General features: G+C 30.9%; 1 protein-coding gene across 1 annotated transcript; it reads right to left on the bottom strand.

Moving 5' to 3' along the window:
- Positions 1 to 424: 424 nt before the first annotated feature.
- Positions 425 to 22997, bottom strand: LOC126889277 (DNA primase small subunit). Its single transcript, XM_050657395.1, has 8 exons — positions 22803 to 22997; positions 21367 to 22213; positions 20930 to 21310; positions 15467 to 15617; positions 10136 to 10340; positions 6326 to 6531; positions 597 to 787; positions 425 to 536 (listed from the first exon to the last, which is right to left on the bottom strand). The coding sequence occupies exons 2-8, from the start codon at positions 21464 to 21466 to the stop codon at positions 517 to 519; spliced, it is 1254 nt and encodes a 417-aa protein (XP_050513352.1). The 5' UTR covers positions 21467 to 22213; positions 22803 to 22997; the 3' UTR covers positions 425 to 516.
- Positions 22998 to 23225: the final 228 nt, after the last annotated feature.

The raw sequence follows: 23225 nt of genomic DNA, 5'->3' as shown, positions 1-23225 counted from the left end.
TCATAATGATTTAAAATAATCAAGTAAAAACCTATCTATGCATAACATACTCGTATTAGAACATACTAAAATACACAAATGATACATTTCACACACAAATATAATATCACAAAAAATTGTAATGTGATAGTATGAAAAAATTGAGGATACGGCAACGGTGTTACATGTCATGCTCGGATCCAATGCCAAAATCTACACAGACATATTAGGGTGCACTAATATCCAAACTGTCCGATAAATTGTCTTATAAGGGCGGCATAGAAAAATAAGAAATGCGTTGGAATGATTGTGTCGCTGCTAAAGGAGATTATTTTGATAAATAAAGAATAATTTTTGAAAAAAAATATTTTACTAGTTACGCCTGGGACGACGGAAGCGATAGCTTTAGAAAACATTTTGAATAGGTTTATGTAACTCAAAACACTTAAAATGAAATGATCTTTATTAAAAAATATGTTTATTAGATATAAAAATAAATAAAAAACAAAAAATCTATGTAAATTCGCCACTACGATGTTAAAACTCATCAGGATTTTCTATAACAAGAAATAAACGTTAGTTATACTTTAATAGTCATTTAACAAATACTTAATTACTTTTTCCTCTTCTTGCCCTCTCCAATGCCCTAAGAAACTCTTCAAAAATGGCAACTGAATGTAGCAAACTGGTTTTTTTATAGTCTTTGATCTTTGATTTCGACGGAGTCTTACTACCATCTACTTCCATTAGATTTTGTTCTTGTTCAATGGTTTTTTTGTCATAGGCATTTATCTCATCAATTAGGCCACTAAAATCATAAAAAATAATAAATGCTTTGACAGGACGATTAATCAATTACTGAATAAAGAGTTGAATTTGGACAAACTTTCTTTTGGACCTAAAGAAAAATGCTATCTAATAAAAATTTTTGCTATCCAGTACATAATAGAAAATACAGTGAGCATTTTAATTACTATTTTTGCTAAATTTTTAATAACTTTTCTCAAAACGAAATAACATTAGTCATTTAAAATTCACATTTAATATACAAACCATATGCTAACAAGGGCCGTTAAGTTTAAGAAACGAAATGTATCCCTAAGAAGATTGTATAAAATTAATGTTTTTTTCAAGGAAACACTAATAGATTTCGAGGCCAGATTGCCACGCTCTTTATGCCAACTTCTTAAAATACAGAAAGGTTCTCATCTTTTAAAACGCAGATGTAGTAATTTATTGCCTTTCTAGCCATATTGTAAAACCGCAAGCATGGTGACATAATAGAGTGTGGTGGTCTCGCAGTATCGACACAGCAGGCGCGCGGTTCAGACACACCCTCGCTAAAACAACAAAAAAAAACCTTACGAGATAATAAACGAAACACGCTTGTTTACCCAAAAATAAATAAGTATATTATTGACAATAGGGAACTTGCACATTTTTTTTATTAGATAATAATGTTCAGTTTTGTTTAAAAATGAGATTTCCAAAATTTCACGCTTCAAAAACTCGTAATAACTTAGAAATACATATTTAAAGTCTTCAGCGGTATAAAATAGTTCAAACGGCACGTGACGTCACATAGTTTTGCATTAGTTTTGATTATGGTTATATTTCGCTGTGTCTAGGTACACGCTAACGTGTACGCAAATAAAAAAGTTAGGTAGACGCGAATTAAACTTCATCAAGCCAGTGACGTCATTATTTAGCTTGCGCAGTGACTATATATTTTGGTACATGCTATTTTGATATGTTTAGTGTTTGTTTGATGGAAACATATTTGTTAAGGGAAGGGAAGCAGAACTATTCAGATGTTTCAAACTTAATTGTAATAAATCAATGTGTATATATAAAAGTATATTTAGGTATATATTTAGGTTAGCAAAATAATTATATGTATTTAGTTCACATGACATGTAGGTACAAAATATTGTTAAAATAATTTTTATACGTAAGTGAATTATTATAATCAACTATTCTAAATGCAAAATAAGCCACAATTTAACTAAAAAAATTATTTTATTAACGTTTAGACGTCCAATTCGGATGTCATTGTCAAAATACAAAAACTAGTCAGATTAAATAAATTATTAGAAAAAATTTTTTACTAAGCAACAACATTTTTGTTTAATTTAATAATATTTTGTATTTTGACAACGACATCCGGTTTAGAAGTCGAAACGTTAATAAAATCAATTTTTTAGTTAAATTGTGGCTTAGTTCCCATTTAAAATAGTTGATTACAAAAATGCCACAAGGATAATAGCTTCAAAACAAGTTAATTATTATTGTGAAAGCTTTAGGTCTTCCTTTTATTTTAATCTTTTACGGTAATACTATTTCATTTATAACTAAAAAATATATATATATTAATTTATAGTCTCTTATCTTTTGCGTACTGTTTTAAAATGTTCTTAAACTCATTAAAATAACTAAATAATTGTCCGCACTCCGTAGTTAATTTAAAAACAAACACTAAACAAATAAAAAATAAGAAATCACTGACACTTTAACTTTTTTATTTGCGTACACGTTAGCGTATACCTAGACACAACCTTATATTAAGGTATATTCTTCTTCTCATTCTTTAGTTTATTGGCCTCCACCTACATGGGTATTTGGCAAGCTCATCGTCGTGGAATAAGTCAAAAATATTTATATTCTAATGACATTTATCGTATGTCATTGTAATAATATATACCAGTTTGTTAAAATTGTAGTTTTATACTGTTTTTGAAGGAAAGGAACGAAGGTTTACTATTGCAAATAAAACCATTTTGTAAAAGTACAAATTTTCTATGAATAGGTCAAACGATCAAAAACACTTGTAACGTCACATAAATGTATTTTCTACTGACGTTTATAACGTCTAATTTAAAATTCTGTTTACTTTATTGGAAAAATGTAAATGTAAAACCAAGTGACGTCATGATGCGTTTTGGACCACCTGTTTTAATTTGAATTTTAATCGTCTTTAGGGGCCAAACGAAAGACAAACAAAACTTTTTTATCTTTGATACATGTTTTAAATTATGTTCTGTTGTGATTTATAACATTTTTTTCGAATTTAAAAATTTATGCAAGTTCCCTATTGTTTGCGTTTTAATTAATGTTATATAATTGTTTCCGTCAACACACCCACCAACGAAATAGGGCACCTATAGGAAAAACACTGTAAGAGTAGAATGATAGGGAAGTTGAAGGAAAAGACATAATTCATGAAGAAACGAATGATAATGGAACAATACTATGCAACTTAGTTTCAGTGACAAACACACACATTACCAGTACAAAATTCGGACATAAAAAATGAACATTTCACTAGGTCTATCAACCAGATACATATTTATAGAACCAATAGGTATATTACAATGAAATCTCTTGTTTTTCAAGTTTTAGTGACTATAATAAGTTACCAGACTATATTAAATATTTTCCAAACCATTTTATTTTTAAGAAAAAACTAATTGATTATGTCAAGTTAATATCATGACTTTATTCTACATGCCACAGCATTCTTCTGCATTATTGTAGCAATTGTATTGTAAAATATTAATTGTAGCAATTGTAAAATGTTAGTTTTCTATTTCAATAAAGATTTCATTCATATTCATCATACCATACCACATTTTTTTCTCTTGACTGTTCCGACAGTTTCGTTTCTTCTGCAGATTCCGTTATTATTGTTTCTAATTGTCTCTATTTCTCGTCTGCAGTATCTTCCTCACTGGTTCCGTTAAGATTTATTTGGAGAGCATTTTGGTACTGTTGTTTCTGTGCTGGGTTTTTGAACCCTTCAACAGTCCATTTTTAAATTTTACTATTTGTCCCTTTTACCACTTTTCTGCCGCAATTTTGCCCCCATAAGATATTGATCTGAGTCAAAGTTCGCCCCCAATATGCTCTGACATTAGTTATGTCTGTTTCTGTTGTCTAACTTTTTGAGACGAGGATGTGGTTAATTTAGCTGGCTTCATTTTTTCCTGGTATTTTCCACATTTCTTTATTGATATCTTTTCTCTGGAAGTCATTACTGACAACTACATAATTATTTGGTGCTGCGAATTGTGCAACCCTGTCCATTTTGACTGGTTTCAGTATGCAACCTATGTTTCCCAAATATATTTACCAAATTTTATTCTTTTCCCAACTTAGCATTAAAATCACCTAATGTTATAACAGCATTTTCTTTGGATTTTATCCCATACTTCCTGTAGTTCTCCATAGATTTTTTTGTCTTTTGGTTACTATAAACCTCCACTTTCAACTTTCTGATTTTAAAATCAATGGGAAAATCCCAATAGTTGGCTGTATACCATAGTTTAAAAAACTCATACAGAAATAAAAACTTCAAGTTATATACTGGTATAACATCGTTTATTAAAAAACTTCATAAAATGTCGTGCAAAACGTTTTCGTTCTAATTCAGAACATCTTCAGTGCATTCTGCTAAGTAATTGTAACCAGCACACTATACGTTTTCATTCTAATTCAGAACATCTTCAGTGCATTCTGCTAAGTAATTGTAACTAGCACACTTTAAATAGTGTGCTAGTTACAATTACTTAGCAGAATGCACTGAAGATGTTCTGAATTAGAACGAAAACGTTTTGCACGACATTTTATGAAGTTTTTTAATAAACGATTTTATACCAGTATACAACTTGAAGTTTTTACTTCTGTATGAGCTTTCTGATTTTGTTTCTATCGTGTAGTGAGAATTTATTTTTACGAATTTCTCCTTGGCTTTTCCATCTGATTTTCTGCATATTATACATATAGCGATACGCTTTAATTACTATTTTTGCTAATTTTATTTTCTTAATTTTTAATAACTTTTCTCAAAACGAAACAACATTAGTCATTTAAAACTCACATGTAATATACAAACCATATGCCAACAAAATGAACCTAAACAGATTGTATAAAATTAATGTTTTTTTCAAGGAAACACTAATGGATTAAGATCTCAGATTGCCACACTCTTTATGTCAACTGCTTAAAATACAAGAAGGTTCTCATCTTTTAAAAGGCAGATGTTAGTAATTTATTGCCTTTCTAGATAGTGTAACACCGCAAGCATCATGACAGAATAGAGTGTTGTGGTCTTGCAGCCTCTACACAGTATGCGAACGATGCAGACACACCCTCGCTCGCGCTAACAAACAACCCTCTTTCGAGATATACGCAAAACACCGCTTGTTTACCCAAAATAAATAAATATATTACTGTTCGTTGTTACACTTATTTTTTATTAATTCCGTCAACCACACCACCGGAATATACAGTATGGTGCAAATATCGAAACAGGTCGATTTTTATTTTTAAATTACGATATTTTGGCATATGGCAGGTCATGTTCAACGTCGAGATGTTAATCACCCAATACGAAGAATAGCTGAAGTGCAGATTCCTGGAAGGAGTAGGAGAGGAAGACCAAAAAAGACCTGGGGGGAGACGATAAGGCAGGACATGTTGGTAAAGGGAATTAACATTGATATGACCCAAGATAGAATTGTGTGGAGAAATGCAATTAGGGAAGCCGACCCCGCATAGGTATAAGGCAAAGAGAATGATGATATTTTGGAATACCTATATTTCATACGAGTGACGTCATCGATATGGACGTGATGATGTAATCGATGATTTTTTTAAACGAGACTATGGGTCGTGTGATAACTCATTTGAAACGGTATTCAATTCTGTATTCAGTAATATAAATATTAACATAATTGTTTATACACAGTGTCCAAAAAAATTATTTTAAATTAAATTAATTGACAAAAAAGAAGAATGTATGTAATATATTTAATTCAAAATACATTTTACTATTGTCAGAAAACAAAAAAAAAAATGTTTATTTTAAAAATAAGCAGTTTTTCGCTTAAATTCAATGTTCAAACCAGCTCCCGCCAACCACCTGTCTCTTGGAAGTTTGAACATTTAATTTAAATGAAAAGCAATGCTTATTTGTCAAGTAAACATTTTTTCTGTTTCCTGACAGCAGTAAAATGTATTTTGAATTAAATAAATTACATACATTCTTCTATTTTTGTCAATTTAATTTAAAAAAATTTTTTGGCCACTGTGTATAAACAATTATGCTAATATTTATATTACTCAATACATAATTAAATACCCTTTCAAATGAGCTATCACACGATCCCTAGTCTCATTTAAAAAAAACATCACGTCATTACGTCCATATGGATGACGTCACTAGTATGAAATATATAATAATAAAAATCGACCTGTTTCGGGATTTTTTATTAAAGTCGCCGGTTTACGAAATATTGCATTTATTCCAGACATTTGCGCCATACTGTATATTATAAATAATACTTACTGTAATGTTGGAACGTTTCCCGGGTCAAAATTATCGATTCCTTTTGGATTGAAAGGAACTGAGATCTTTCCTGTCTTTGGGTGGACACAAAATGGAGCCTTTAACAAGTGATTGAAGCCTTTAGTTACATTAATATCAAGCCTCGGGTAGGAATACTGTAGTATGATTTCTTCTTTGAGGTTTCTGAGAAATTTGGGAATTTGGTTCTAAAAAATGACACAATAAAAATATTTTAGTCAAGAATTAAATTGAAACGGTCGTTTCAGAAACCCGCCATGTCCAAAAAAATCGATTTTCGTTTTTTTGCATTTTTACTACCCTTAGATAGAGAGTCACATGTTTCACGAAAATCCCGACCCGATTTAACATTCTAAATGAACCTAAAACGACTAATTCAATTATCATGAGAGATAAAGATAAAATTTGTAAATGGTCCAAAGGATATGTAACTGATATACTCGTACACACACCGGCAAAATTAGCCGAACACCTTAAAAATGGGACATGTTCGATGTCTTGAATTTCCTAAACCAGTGGTCCGATTGTAGTGGTTCTTTTAGTATGTTATAGCCTTATTATTTCAGAATATCGTTGTAATAATATTGTTACTAGACAGGTAAATATCATTTTATACCGGGTGTACCAATCATACTGTGTTTTTTCTTAAAGTTTGGAACACCCTGTGGATATTCTAGGATAAGTAAAATATTAAAATTAAAACTCGATTGTAGACTTAGGCGTTCGTAACATTTTCCTTTTTGATTCATTTACTTATGTGGGATAATAAAAAGTTATGTGCGTTAACAACTATCCATGTTTTTCATCAATAAATCCTCATATTAGGGGAGGAAAGTATGCTAAATTTGCAGTTACTGGAGCGTTATGGGGAACTATTGGATTGTAAAGAGTATGTGCTAAAACCAGAAAAAGGTTAAGTTAAGTTTTCCATAAAGTGGGGGACTTTTCATTTTTTAATTTAATTTTCCATTTGAAACAATCGTTTTTTTCCGATTATAGTGCTATCTATCCATAATTCAAAAAGATGTGTCGAATAAAAGTTGCTTTTTTTACGTAAGAATCCAAATCTGCAATAAAAATTGGAGGCTCCTATTTAAGATTTTAAATTCAATCCCCCACCCCACCTCCGTGGAGGCTCGTGTTTGGTGCCATTTCGATAGATTTTTCAAAAATATTGAAATACCGTGTACCCTGTAAATGTACCTCTACCATAATATTGGTTGTTAATACAGGGGAGTTCCTTAAGGGGGGTTCGAAAAAAAATCTATCCTTAGAAAAATTCGAAATCGTCAGATTAAGATAAGGTAAATTAAGTACATGCAAAATAGTGTATATTTCAAAAATCTGACGATTTGTGCGGGGCGCAAGAAAATGGGCGAGTCACAATGTTTCACAAAAAAAGCGAATATTTCGCGAAATGAACATCAGATCGTAAAACTGCAAAAAACACGCATTCAATATTTTTCAAAAATCTATCGAATGGCACCAAACACGACCCCCCACGGAGGTGGGGTGGGGGTTACTTTAAAATCTTAAATAGGAGCCCCCAATTTTTATTGCAGATTTGGATTCTTGACGTAAAAATAAGCAACTTTTATTCGCAACATTTTTTCTAATTAAGGATAGATGGCGCTATAATCGGAAAAAACGATTGGTGGAAATGGAAAATTAAATTAAAAAATGGAGAGTCCCACACTTTATGGAAAACTTAACTTAACTTTTTTTGGTTTTAGCACCCACTCTTCACAATACAATAGGTCCCCATAACGCTCGAGTAACTGCAAATTTAGCATACTTTCCTCCCCTACTATAAATTTATGGATGAAAAACATGGCTAGTTGTTAAAGCAGATAACTTTTTATTTTTCAACATAAGCAAATGAATCAAAAAGGAAAATGTTAAGAAAGCCTAAGGCTATAATTGAGTTTTAATTTCAATATTTTTTATATGCTAAAATATTCCACAGGGTGTTCCGAATTTTAAGAAAAAAACACAGTATGATTGTTACACCCGGTATAAAATGACATTTACCTGTCTAGCAACAATATTATTTCACCGATATTCTTAAATAATAAGGCTATAACATACTAAAAGAATCACTCAAATCGGACAACAGGTTTAGGAAATTTGAGACATCAAACATGTCCCATTTTTAAGGTGTTCGGATAATTTTGCCGGTGTGTGTATATAGTATAGTATAGTTGATCCAAAAGATGGCATAACCCAGACATCCAAAGTGAAAGTTATCCTTCAACACCAAATTGTTCTATATGGTCCACACAATGTACAGAAAAAAGTCACACCATTTTGAGCGTCGGGTTTGGGGGGGGGGGGGAGAGGGGGGATAAATCGGTAAATTCGTAGTTTTTTAAGTTTTTCGCCAATATTTCTAAAACTATGCGGTTTAGCATGAACAACCTTCTATACAAAATTGTTCTACATTAAATTTGAAATAAAAAAGTCTCTATGCACAATCTTTCTAAAATGAATGGTTCCAAAGTTACGGAGGTAGTATAGTATAACTGGTCCAAAAAAAGGCCTAACCAAAACATCCAAAGTAAAAGTTTTCCTCCAACACCAAAATGTTCTATATGGTCCACATATTGTTCAGTAAAAAGTTACACCATTTTGAGCGTCCGTTTTGGGAGGGAGATGGGAGAGAAGCCGGTGAATTAGTAGTTTTTTTACGTTTTTCGTCAATATTTCTAAAACTATGCTTTAGCGTAAACAATGTTATATACAAAAATGTTCTACATAAAATTTAAAACAAAATATGTTGTATACATAATTGTTATAAAATCAACGGTTCCAGAGTTACAGAGGGTGAAAAGTCGAAGTTTTCGATACTTTTTATATTTTTTGGTCAATATTTATAATATAACTATACCAAAAACCCAGACATCCAAAGTGAAAGTTATTCTCCAACACCAAATTGTTCTATATGGTCCACATAATGTTCAGAAAAAAGTCACACAATTTTGAGCGTCGGGTATGGGGGGGGGGGGGGGGAGAGGGGAGAGAAATCGGTAAATATAAAAAGTATCGAAAACCTCCACTTTTCACCCTCCGTAACTCTGGAACCGTTGATTTTATAACAATTATGTATAGAACCTTTTTTATTTTAAATTTTATGTAGAATATTTTTCTATAGAACATTCCTTACGCTAAAGCATAGTTTTAGAAATATTGACGAAAAACGTAAAAAAACTACTAATTTACCGACATCTCCCCCCCAAACCGGACGCTCAAAATGGAGTAACTTTTTACTGAACAATATGTGGACCATATAGAACAAATTGGTGTTGAAGGAAAACTTTTACTTTGGATGTCTGGGTTAGGCCTTTTTTTGGACCAATTATGCTATACTACCTCCGTAACTTTGGAACCGTTCATTTTAGAAGGGTTATGCATAGGGCCTTTTTTATTTCAAATTTAATGTAGAATAATTTTGTGTAGAAGGTTGTTCATGCTAAACCGCTTAGTTTTAGAAATATTGACGAAAAACGTAAAAAACTACGAATTTGCAGATTTCTCCCCCCTCTCCCCCCCCCCCAAACCCGACGCTCAAAATGGTGTGACTTTTTTCTGAACATTATGTGGACCACATAGAACAATTTGGTGTTGGAGGATAACTTTCACTTTGGATGTCTGGGTTTGGGTCTAACAATACCATACTAATAAGCAAATAAATGTTTGATGAAAAAATCATATTTATATCAAAAGTACTATTTGTTTTGTATTAATGATTAATTTTATATCTAAGGCCTTAATTGTTTTGAAATTGACACTTACACTTCTTAGCATATCATCGAATGTGTCTACAAACACTTTCCATCTTTCCAAAGAAGTTTCTGCTCTTTTCATTGGTCCTTTAAAGGAAGGCCTCAGATCTTGGTCTATAATCTGTAGAAAATTAGTTAGTCTTTCATCTGTACCCAAAATATCTTGCTCTTCCACAATAGTGGTAAAATAGGTATTTATAATGCCCAAGGCCCTTCTGTAACATAAAAAGGAAGTAAAATATTTTAAATGTATAAGCCAAATCATACAATTTTCACTTATACGGTTTGTAGAAGGAATGTTGTTCTGAAGCTATTTTCTTGTGGCATTTTTACAATTTTAACTATTTATAATGGGAAATAAGCCACAATATTATTAAAAAATGATTTTTATTAACGTTTCGACGCCCAAATCGGGTGCCGTTGTCAAAATACAAAATACTACTAACAAACAAAAATGTTGTTGCTTAGTAAAAAAATTCTTCTAAATTTCCAATTCTTAAACTTGAATTGGAAAAGACAAATAAAATTGAACAGAACATCAGTAAAGAGGAAATGAAAGCTTTAAAAACTTTAAAAAATGATGACTCCATAACGATCCTACCAGCGGATAAAGGAAATGCAACTGTAATAATGGATAAAATACAATATGAGGACAAAATTACAGATCTAATTACAAATGGACCTTATACCAAATTAACGAAGGATCCAACGAAAACACTGGAAAACAAAATCTATAGAACTTTATTCAATGACTTTATTTAAAAATGATCTAACATAATATCAAAGAAAATTAATGACACCTCATTACAGTAAGACACCACATTTTTATGGAGTGCCGAAAATTCATAAAGCGAACATACCACTTATTAGACCCATTTGTAACTAGTACCATCAGTTCTCCTTGTAGTGAACTATCAAAATTTTTATTAAACATTATAAAACCATTTGCTAATAATGATGACACATTTATAAAAAATACAAAACATTTTTTAAACAAATTATCAACTATTGAGTTTAATCCAAATACTATTTTAGTAAGTTTTGACATAAACCGTTTATTTACAAATGTGCCATTAGATAAAACTTTAAACATAATCAAAACGAAATTAGAGAATGATGATACATTAACAACTAGGACAAGACTAAATGTATCAGCTATAATGGAGTTATTGACATTATGTACTAATAATACCTATTTTCAACTAAATAATGAATTTTATAAACAAAATTTTGGTCTAGCAATGGGCGGGCTCCTCTTTATCTCCATTATTGGCTAATATATTTATGGAGGATTTCGAAACTAATATCATTTCTAAACAAAATTTAAAACCCACTGTATGGTGGAGATATGTAGATGATGTGTTTTCAATATGGCCTCATATATCAGAATTGTTGGATACATTCCTGAATATTATAAACGATCAAGAAGAGACAATAAAATTTACAATGGAAAAGGAATATAATAACACCCTGCCTTTCCTCGATGTTTTAGTCTCAAAGAAGGATACTGGATATGAGACTCAACTGTATCGAAAACCAACACATACCAACAGATATCTCAATTACAAATCAAATCAAAACATCAACGTTAAATAGGGAATCATAAAATCCTTATATGATAGAGCCAAAATTACTTGTTCTAACGAAAATTCATTTTTAGAAGAAAAACAATTTTTAACATCTGTTTTATTAAAAAATGATTATCCTTTATCGTTTATAAATAAGGAATTGTCAAGATTGTATCGAATGGAACAGAACAACATAGAACGGGATCCTACAACATTCACAAGAAATGATACGAGGAAAATATCAATACCATACATAAAAGGACTATCCGAGAAACTTAAAACAATAGGAAATAAATTCAACAAATCAACAACATTCAAAACAACCAACACATTGAGATCTATTCTATCTAAAACTAAACCTAACAATGAACAAGAAAGGACAAAGAATTGTATTTATAAAATACCTTGTGAATGCGAACAGTTTTATATAGGTGAAACATCAAGACCATTAAACGTTAGAATAAGTGAACATCAATCTTATATTAAAAATAGAGAATTTGATAGATCTCAAATATGTCAACACGCATAGGATAATGAACATAGAGTTCAGTGGAGAGATTCAAGTATAGTCCTGAAAGAAACAGATAGTAAAAAGAGAAAAATCAAAGAAGCGGCTCTAATTATGCTAAACGAAACAAATTGTGTCGCAAATTCCTCGGTGGAATGAAGTAGGATGTGGATACCCATACTGAAAGAGGAAGTCAATAGAAAGAAAATAACATAATTAGTAAGTCAATAGTCGAGTTAGTACATATTTTATATTTTAGTATTACTTATATATCCATGTGTATTATTGATATTATTTATAATTTAAATAAAATTATAGTAGTCAGAATTTGGTATTAATTTTGAGAGTAAATTAAATGTAAGACCAAATACTTACGATGTCGGGATAGTATCACGAGGTTTTTCCTGGTTTTCCCTCGTGATTTACTATGAGATCTCTAACGCGAGAATTTTAATGTCACCGTTGCATATGGTTGTCTTTTTAAAGACAGATCACATGCTATGATTTTTTTTGTGACGGATATTCTTGAGTTGGGGTTGATTTCATGTAATCGAATGAACTATCTTTCAGTAAAGTCGTCCCAGGAACGCAACTCATAAATATTGGCAATATCATTGTAAAGTCTTCTACTTTAAAATGTATCATATGTATCTGAATTGCCGATATAAATGAGTCAAATTAAATAAATTATAGAAGAATTTTTTTACTAAGCAACAACATTTTTGTTTATGTTAGTAGTATTTTGTATTTTGACAACGGCACCCGATTTGGGCGTCGAAACATTAATAAAAATCATTTTTTAATAATATTGTGACTTATTTCCCATTACAAATAGTTAAAATTGTAGAAGGAAATAATAAAAGATGGAAAACATTATAATCACTGAAGATATTGAAAACCTTTTAGATATTGAAAATTTTTTCTTTACTAATAATATTCGGAAGTTTAATATCACCGCTTCCTTTCTAAATAATTGGATTTTTAATAAGAAAATTTACAGAGAATAGTTGTTGAAAAACTGTTGACATACTAGTTGAGTGAAACAAATGCCTTTTTTGCATTTTTAATCTTACAAATTGGTCTCAGAAGTTTTTAATGTTTTGAATATAAATATTTCCACTGACAGGAAAAAAATATGGAAATGTCTGGAACAACTGGAAGTTCCTAAAGCATAATCAGAATCATAGAAAGTACATACGAGACATTCAGAGGAAAAGTACAAGTAGTAGGCCAAAGATCCAACAAATTCAAAATAAATAAAGGAATAAAACAGGGAGATAGTTTAAGCCTATTGTTCATAAAGAACCTTAAAGCTAAAAAAGACTAATTGGATACATTTATTTGCAACCAGCAAAATTACTGAGTTTACTCTACGCAGGTATCATGTATTGGTAGCGAACAATAAAAATAAAAATGGAGGTGAATATAACAAAAATAAAAACGATGATTGTTTATCAAAACGAAGACCAAAACAATAAGGAGGTTAAATGTAATGGAACAATATTAGAAAAAATAACAACATACGAATATCTAGACAGCATTGTGACTGATGATGACAAAATAGATATGGAAATAACAAATAGAGCAAATAAATCTACATGATTATAAACTGCTCGTCAAAAGTTAGGGATATAGAAAATTATGCTAATTTTCATAGTTGATTTTTCGCGAACAGACAGATTCCGCTATTTTTTTTATTTTAGATTTTTCTTTAGTATTTACACAATTGTGAAAAGGTTTACTCAAACTTATTTTTTGTACTTATACCGGGTGGAAGAAAATAAATGTTTTCCTTATGTTAAGTTTGACACACCCTGTAGGGAGAACGAGGTACAAATGTGAGCATACATTAGAATCATATTGTAGTCTTATGTTTTGTGAACATGTTGTTGTTTGAATGTCCCTGATATCTTTAGAAACAAAAAAATAGACGGTTTTGTAATTTAACATGTGTTTTAACAGAAACAAAAGTTTGAGACACCTTGTATGGAGAAAAAGGCACAAAGGTGAGTATACCTGGATACTATGTTGTAGTCTCTATTTGATACTATGTTGTAGTATTTTGTGAATATTTTATTTTCTTAATTTCTCTGATATCTTTAGTAACAAAGAAACTAGACGGAATTACCCTTTAATATGTGTTTCTATGTTTCACATGTGTGGTGTGATGCATATCGTCATTTAAAACACATATTAAAGAGTAATACTGTATAGTTTCTTTGTTACTAAAGATATTAGAGAAATTAAAAAAATAAAATATTCAAAAAATATGAGACTATAACAAAGTATCAAGGTATACTCACCTTTGTGCCTTTTTCTCCCTACAAGGTGTCTCAAACTTTTGTTTCGGTTAAAACACATGTTAAGTTACAAAACCGTCTATTTTTTTGTTTCTAAAGACATCAGGGACATTCAAAAAACAAAATGTTCACAAAATATAAGACTACTACAATACGATTTCGATGTATACTCACATTTGTACCTCGTCCTCCCTACAGGGTGTCTCAAACTTAACATAAGAAAAACATTTCTTTTCTTCCACCCGGTATAAGTACAAAAAACAGTTTGAGTAAACCTTTGCATAACTGTGTAAATACTAAAGAAAAATCTAAAATAATAAAAAAATTAGCGGAATCCGTTAATCTGTTCACGAAAAAATCTACTATGAAAATTCAGCAGAATTTTCTATATCCCTAACTTTTGACGAGCAGTTTACTACACAATTAATACAACAATACTTAGACACAAAGATATAGAAATGGAAGTCAAGAGAAAAATTGACAATATGATAACAGTACAGTACCAATAATAACATAGACAAGCGAAAGATGATTCATAAAAAACATAAATCAAAAATCAAAGCAATTGAAGTAAACATTTGAGAAAAATGTACAGAAACAAGGGATAAGTTAAGAAATGAAGATATCAGACAAATGACGAAGCAGATACCTATTACTGAGTAAATTAAACATAAGCAAATGTTGTGGTTCAGACATATTACTTAATAGAATGAAACCAGAAAGAATTTCAAGGTGAATATTGGAACTGGAAAGTAGAATAAAACCGAAAAAAGTAAGACCCAGAAATAAACAGAAAAGTATTGAAGTATTAAATACGATGGCCAAAAAAATGGGTAAAGGAGAACCGGAATCCCAATACAATGCCTAGGAAGGCAAAATGTTATAAGAAGAAGAAGAATATACATATTAAGTTAACAAAAATATAAATTGGTCTTAATAGTACAATATTTTATTGGATTACTTACTCTAGAGATGCATGAATTTTTTCTCCAGGCAACTGTACCATTTTATAAACATTAGCACCTCCTCTAACAATCTGAAGGTAATCTCCTATACAAGATCTAATAGATTCATCCATGACTCTTGCCTGAGGGTCACACACCCAGCAATGGATACCTTAAAATAATAATAAAATAATAAAAATAATACCTAACTTAAAAAATTAATCAAATCAAGCAAGTTTTCATGTAATATATTTATATATATCGTCGCTTATCTAACAACACTGCACATAGCCCAGTAAATGAACGGGAAATTCGGCGATACCGTGTAATTTTCAGGGACAACTCCGAATTGCATGAAAATTTGGATTTAGGTTCTACTTACCCTCCACTTCAAAGTTGAAATTGTGCCGTTGGTTGCTTTTACTTGGGGGGTGACAGTCACCCCTTCTCGGGGGTGAAAAAACATACGTTCAAGATAAGACCGGAAATGGATACATTGACTGATTTTAAACAACTTTTGTTCTATAGAGTTTTTTACTTAAGTCAATACTTTTCGAGTTATTTGCCATTGAAAATGTTGATTTTTCGGCAAGAAAACTACGTTTTCAGACGGTTTTTCGCAAATAACTCAAGAAGTAAATATTTTATCGAAAAAAATATCCTTGGCAAAAGCGTAGCAAAAAATGGTGTATCAGTAAAGTCTATCAATCAAATAAAAACAAAGTTGTAACTCACGAAAAATACGTTCTTATTCGTCTAATTCCAAATCGAATATTTCAAGGTGAAACCATCGAAAAATTAAGCACTTTTCGGGAAAAACCCATTTAAACTTTTTTAAAGTGTTTATAAAAAGCTTTGTTTTAATTGTTAACAAAAGTTTTAGCATTAAAAATAAGCGAGTTACGCTCAAAATAAAGTTGGCCCTCTTTTTTTGTAAAAAATCATGAAAATCTCGAAGTTTTTAGCTCCCCAAATGAAATTAATCGCTACCGCTTTACAAACAATTTACTTACCTATCTATTTTTATATGATCTGTCAGTCTCACCGGTTTAAAGTGCTTATTTTTGACAGGGCTATAATTGAGAAAGCTTGAATGGGTCACTAATCACGAGTGTATTCAAATTTTGAACAGCCATATCTTAACCAATTTTTGTCTTACGGAGAAACAAAATGAAACTATCAGATTTATAATAGCAAAACCTACATTTTTTTACTCTTTAAGATTTTTCTTATCACTAATACTTTTTAAGTTAATTTGAAAAAATGAAATTTTTCAAAATTTTTTAGTAAATTTTATTTTTACTATAAAACCAAATGTTTTCAAAATTAAGCACTTCAAACCAATCAAACTTACAGATCATATATAAACAATACACATACAGTTAAAATATAGATGGTAAAGCCAAACGATTAATTTCATTTAGGGTGCTAAATAGAGGGAGGTTTTCACGATTTTTTTTACCAAAAAAAGGGGCCAACTTTTTTTTTCAGTGTAACTCGTTTATTTTTGATGCTGTAAAATTTTGTAAAAAACAAATAATAAGCTTTTTTTCGATACTTTAAAAATGTTAATAAGGTTTTCCCGAAAAACGCTTCTTTCTTCGGTAATTTTGCGTTGAATTATTCCATTTGGAATTAGACGAATAAGAACATAATTTTCATGAGCTACAACTTTGCTTCTACTCAATTTGTAGACTTTACTGGTACACCATTTTTTTCGTTATTTTATAGTCTACACTTTTGCTAAAAATATTTTTTCGATAAAATATTTACTTTTTGAGTTATTTGGGAAAAACGGTCTGAAAACGTAGTTTTTTTGTCGAAAAATCAACATTTTAAATCGCGAATAACTCGAAAAGTATTGACTAACGTAAAAAACTTTATAGAACAAAAGGTGCCTAAAATAAGTCAATTTATCCATTTCCGGCCTTATTTTAAACACGCGTTTTCACCCCCTGAGAAGGGGTAAATGTCACCCCCCAAGTAAAAGCAACCAACGGCACAAATTCAACTTTGAAGTGGAGAGTAAGTTGAACCTAAATCCAAATTTTCATGCAATTCGGAGTTGCCCCTGGAAATTACACTCCAAAACGGTCATTTATTGGGCTAACAAGTCATTTTGACTAATTTTACGGGAGAGAGATTTTAGTCTCTTTCCTATAAAATTCATTTCACTTTTAGATTTTTTTTGAGAGTTACTTCCCAATACTTTTAGGCCCGTTTTATTTTTTGGGTTCTAACTTTTTAAAATAAGCTAAAAACATAGTTTTGTTCCAACGATACTTTAGAGTACCTATAAATCTTATTGTGTATTTAACACGAAATCGTTTGAATGTCATTTGAAGTATCAAACATCAGCTGATAACTAATCGATATTTAACAGAACATTGTTAAAAAAAATCTACTTCAGTACTTGGGACAATAAGGGTATCCAAATTTGGTGGTACTTAAAAGTACCATCGGGAGACTAAGGATTAAAGACTGATAAGTGGAATAAAACAAAAATTGTGATGCAGTTATATGCAGGAAAAGTAATTAACTATTCTAATTGAGAATAATTAAAAATCACTTTATCCAATGGCATTCAAAATTAAAAACCAACATATCGTCAGTGATGTGACAATACATCCTATCTGCTGTCACGTGAGTTTTGTAGGCGAGACGAAAAACCTTTTTTAGGGTCAGCTCCTGTTTTCATATATTATTGACTTGTTTTGTAGTAAATTCATTATTTATTTGATACAAAACAAATAAAAAAATGTCATATGAAAATAGGAGGTGACCCAAAAAAAGGTTTTTCGTCTCTCCTACAAAACTCATGATTGTTACAGCAGATAGGAGAGGTATTACCACATTACCAACAATATACAGACTTGGACAGTGTTGTTAGATACGCATCAATACACAAAACTATCATACATATAACAGTTTTGAAGAGGGATTCCAGGTTGACTCGATTTGTACTAACTTTTCCAAAGCATTTGATCGGATCAACCATGGGGTCCTCTTACAAAAACTAAGAGCTTTGGGTATTGTGGATACATCCCTCTTCGATGGATTTCGGAATTTAGTAGTGACTGTATGCACACAGTTAACTTGGGGAGTGACACATCAATTGAAATAGTGGTACCATTGTGGCCCTGTTTTATTTTGCTTGTTTCTGGTCAATTTAGTACAAAAAATCAAAAATTGTGGTGTTCTTATGTTTGCTGACGATGTAAAACTGTTAAAAAATTTAATCCTGGAATGATGCTGTTCCATCACAAGAAGATCTTAAATAATTTTATGATTGGTGCAGTTTAAACAAAATGTCACTTAACATAAACAAAAATGTCATAAAATGACATTTGAAGCTAAAGAAAACCAATTACATTTTTCGTTTACTCTACGAAAATCTTGCCATTAGACTCTAAAATGAAATATCCAATTTGAGAATCTGGTTGGACGCCAAACTCTCATTCTCAAGCCACATCAATCAAGTAATAAACAGGGTGATGAAATTACTGAGATTTATCTAACGCACATCTGCAGACCTATCTTTGTTCACATTTAGAACACTTTATATTGTCTCGTTAAGCCCATTCTTGAGTATGGATCAGTTATATGGTTCTCATCAAACAATTGTTACATTGAACTGATTGAAAGGGTCCAAAATAAATTTTAGAGAATAGGAGCTTTTAGGAGTGGATCCAGGAGAGAGAAATATCAGTGAGTATCAGTTGGACGGCGTTATGCAAACTCGACCAAGCGCCATTTCTTTAAAATCGAGATAACAGCGGATTATGATGACACATAACTAAAACTATCTTGGAAAAAATCCCTGTTATTGTCACATTACCGGTTACTAATAAAAACAAAATTAAACCAAGCGACATTCTGTCTATTAAGGGTTTTTAGTTTTGCATAACAAGACTATATTCATAACGGCCATTCTTAGTTTCGCAATAGTAGACTAAGTGCCCACTAAGCGTCTTTGGTCTGGTTATGCTAAACTAAGTGTTTGAGCAGAATAACATTTTTGTACCCCTTAATGTACACATTAATTTTGAAGTCTCGGTCAAAAAATTATCGAATTTTTTTAAAGTGAAAATGTTGTGCTTTTGTATAATTAAATTGAAAAATACAAATAATATATATAAAATCTCTATATATAAGGCATAAAATAGTTCTAAGAATAAAAAAACATGATTCACTTCAGACTGCTTCAAATACCCCAACGCCTTGTATAAAAACAAAATACTGAAAATTCTACAAAATTCAATTCATATATCGATTGTCAATGGTTGGGACTGCAAGTTATTAAAAAATAAATCTCATTTTACAATGTCTTAACATTGGCCGAGCCATAAAAAGAGGTATCTATGTACTGCTATTTAGTACACTAACGCTTCGAATAACAACAAGTTTTAACAATTCAACAAAATTCAATTTATGAATTGTCAATGGTCCCTACTGGAAGTTAATAGATAAATAAATATAATTTTACAGCGACAACACACTCTTGGCAATAAAAAAAGGTATAGATGTAAAATTAGAAGAAGAAAAAATGTAGAAAAAATTGTACCGCTATGTATTTAGATATTTATACGCTTTTATACAAACAGCAACTTCTTAATTTTTTTTACTTTTCCCCTGTTGAAAAACTCTTTATACTAAAATTTTTTATTGATATAATTTTAACTGCATTGGAATTAACGCCATTGAATGGCAAAATAAATTTAGAGCAATAAAATGCAAAAAATATATTTAATGATAATTGAATTGATTATGTTGTAGCAATACACATTTAATATATAAATTAAAAAATACTAGTTTATTTATTTAGTGATTGCAAGAGGCATATCGCAATATTTTGTTTTGCATTAACACATTCGCGGTCATGACTGCATATGAAGTCATTTACTCCATAAGAATACGTGTATAAAATGACAGCATGTCCCCGAATGTGTTAATAGACCAAATGACATAAAAATGGTAGTTGGTCTAGTAATGTATAACAGCTAAACTTCTTAAAATATATTTAAAGCATAAGTAGACCAAGCGACATTTTATTCTTTTTCTAGAATATGGTAGGTGCGATTATATTGAAAATTTGCAACCAAAAAGAGTTATAGGTGATCATTTTTCTGTTAAAATTTTGTGCAAATTTGTTAATAAATGCATTTTTAAGAAACGAAAAACTTTGAAGCCATTTATCTCAAAACTATGTTTTGGCGCTTGGTCGAGTTATGCATAACGCCGTCCAGTTATCAGTGAGTAAGAGACAGTCTTCAGATTTACCAACACATGAGCCAAGGAGGCCATTGTATCACTCATTAGACATAAAGTACCTAGTAGGAAAAACACACTTGGAAATATTTTCAGTGCCATTTCACCACATTAATTATGGTATCAATGAACCTACTAAACCACACGATTGGTCCAGGCTAATAGCCTGCAAAGACACAAATTAATATTTTTGAATAAATAAATATGTAAGTATACCTCTTCTTCCAGAAAACACCCAGAGCCTGTGATTAAAGCCGAAATCATGGTAAAGTGCCGCATCCAATATTTTACAAGCTATGACCATAAATTTCCAACATTTTGTGCAGACGTCTGCACCTGAACAACAAGTCCTGATATCATCATAGTCAGTCATATCAATGTCAAACACTATTTCCTTTTCTACAGGTACAATCTGTGACACAGGGCCTTTGTCTCTCGGCTTGGTTTGATATATGGCCCCCAAATCGATCTTCATAGGGAATTTCTTTTGCAGCTCGTTTGAAAAATCTTCTTGGGTATCAAATGATTGATATCGAATGTAAATATCTCCAAGTAGAGTAAAGGATATTTCTCTTTTGGCAAATGTTAATGTATGTCCTAAAATGTTTGTGACTCAATAAGAAACTTATTATTTTACTATTTTATCCACTTACCATAACTTAACCATCTATAAAACTGTGAATGGGGGAACAGTCTTCTATAATATAAAGGCAGAAGGTCACCTAAAGTGTCTGGATTGTATTCAACAGACATTATTTAAATTATTTCATAAAAGTGTTTCTTTACAGGACAGGTACAGAAAGGGGTGAATTTAAAAACTATTTATTCTTGTTATTGGCGGGAAAATATATAAGGTTAGAGTGAAGATAGTCACACTTAATTTAGACGTTTACTCAGTAAATGTTCAGCTAGGGAACTTCCAATGTACTTAATTGTTATAGACCAGGGAACACGAGACTAATTGCAAAAAAATAATTAGCATGTTTTAAACTAAGACCCGTTTGCCATTATACTAATTTCAGTACTGATTTCAGTACTAAAAATATTGGTTAGTTGCGCGAGTCGATTTAGTATGAAAAAGTCAGTTTGTGCCAAGTTTGTGTTTGCAACTATCCGAATTGTAATCAGCATATAGGCATGCGCTCTACCTACTAAATTTACATGAGCTTTACTCAAGGTTCATAGATAGGAGCTTTACTAATTGAGATTGCAAATTGCAAGCCATTAACTTATTAACAATAAAAGATGGGAAGAAGTATTTTTGCAAAACTGGCAAACTTGGCTTTTATTTCTGCTATTAGAGATATATCCACACCTAGTTTGGCTAATTCTGCCTTTATTTCTTCCAAAACTTTAATTCGTGCGTTCCTATTCTATAGAGAGGGTGCTTTGGCACATACAAACATTGATCATTGATTCGATTTGTAAAACTCTATTAATGTTTCAATCTGCCTTTTTCTCCACATGTTGAAAGTTGAAATCACTATTATTATTATGTACCTATAAAAAAAAACAAAAGTACCTAATATACAATACAACCTCACTTTTTAATATTGTGTCAATTTCAGTACAAGAAATTAGACCCGTTTGCCATTATACTAATTTCAGTACTGATTTCAGTACTAAAAATATTGGTTAGTTGCGCGAGTCGATTTAGTATGAAAAAGTCAGTTTGTGCCAAGTTTGTGTTTGCAACTATCCGAATTGTAATCAGCATATAGGCATGCGCTCTACCTACTAAATTTACATGAGCTTTACTCAAGGTTCATAGATAGGAGCTTTACTAATTGAGATTGCAAGTTGCAAGCCATTAACTTATTAACAATAAAAGATGGGAAGAAGTATTTTTGCAAAACTGGCAAACTTGGCTTTTATTTCTGCTATTAGAGATATATCCACACCTAGTTTGGCTAATTCTGCCTTTATTTCTTCCAAAACTTTAATTCGTGCGTTCCTATTCTATAGAGAGGGTGCTTTGGCACATACAAACATTGATCATTGATTCGATTTGTAAAACTCTATTAATGTTTCAATCTGCCTTTGTCTCCACATGTTGAAAGTTGAAATCACTATTATTATTATTATGTACCTATAAAAAAAACAAAAGTACCTAATATACAATACAACCTCACTTTTTAATATTGTGTCAATTTCAGTACAAGAAATTAGAACATGTTTTAATTTTTAGTACTAAATCGGCGCGCGCATCTAATTTGTAGATACAATATTTTTAGTACTAATTTCAGTACTAAATTTAGCATAGTGGCAAGCGGACCAGAACATGTTTTAATTTTTAGTACTAAATCGGCGCGCGCATCTAATTTGTAGATACAATAGTTTTAGTACTAATTTCAGTACTAAATTTAGCATAGTGGCAAGCGGACCTAAAGGAAAATTAAGTAACAAGTATTATTATAGTTATAAAATATTTATAACTATAATACGTGAATATTTAAGTTGCTTTTCATTTCATATCCTTTTCTACTATAATAATCAGTGAAAAGGAAAATTT

Source organism: Diabrotica virgifera, chromosome 8 (assembly GCF_917563875.1).
Source record: "Diabrotica virgifera virgifera chromosome 8, PGI_DIABVI_V3a".
NCBI classification, from domain to species: domain Eukaryota; kingdom Metazoa; phylum Arthropoda; class Insecta; order Coleoptera; family Chrysomelidae; genus Diabrotica; species Diabrotica virgifera.
The sequence above is the reverse complement of the archived record's forward strand: the minus strand, read 5'-3'. Positions and strand labels throughout refer to the sequence as shown.

Excerpts from the sequence above, each read along its gene's own strand:
- LOC126889277 (XM_050657395.1), bottom strand. The coding sequence starts at position 21,466 with ATGTCTGTTGAATACAATCCAGACACTTTAGGTGACCTTCTGCCTTTA. Across the intron at positions 15,618-20,929 it reads GGTGTTTTCTGGAAGAAGAG|GTATCCATTGCTGGGTGTGT; the intron begins GTATACTTACAT and ends TATTATTTTAAG. Across the intron at positions 6,532-10,135 it reads TCGATGATATGCTAAGAAGT|AACCAAATTCCCAAATTTCT; the intron begins GTAAGTGTCAAT and ends GTCATTTTTTAG.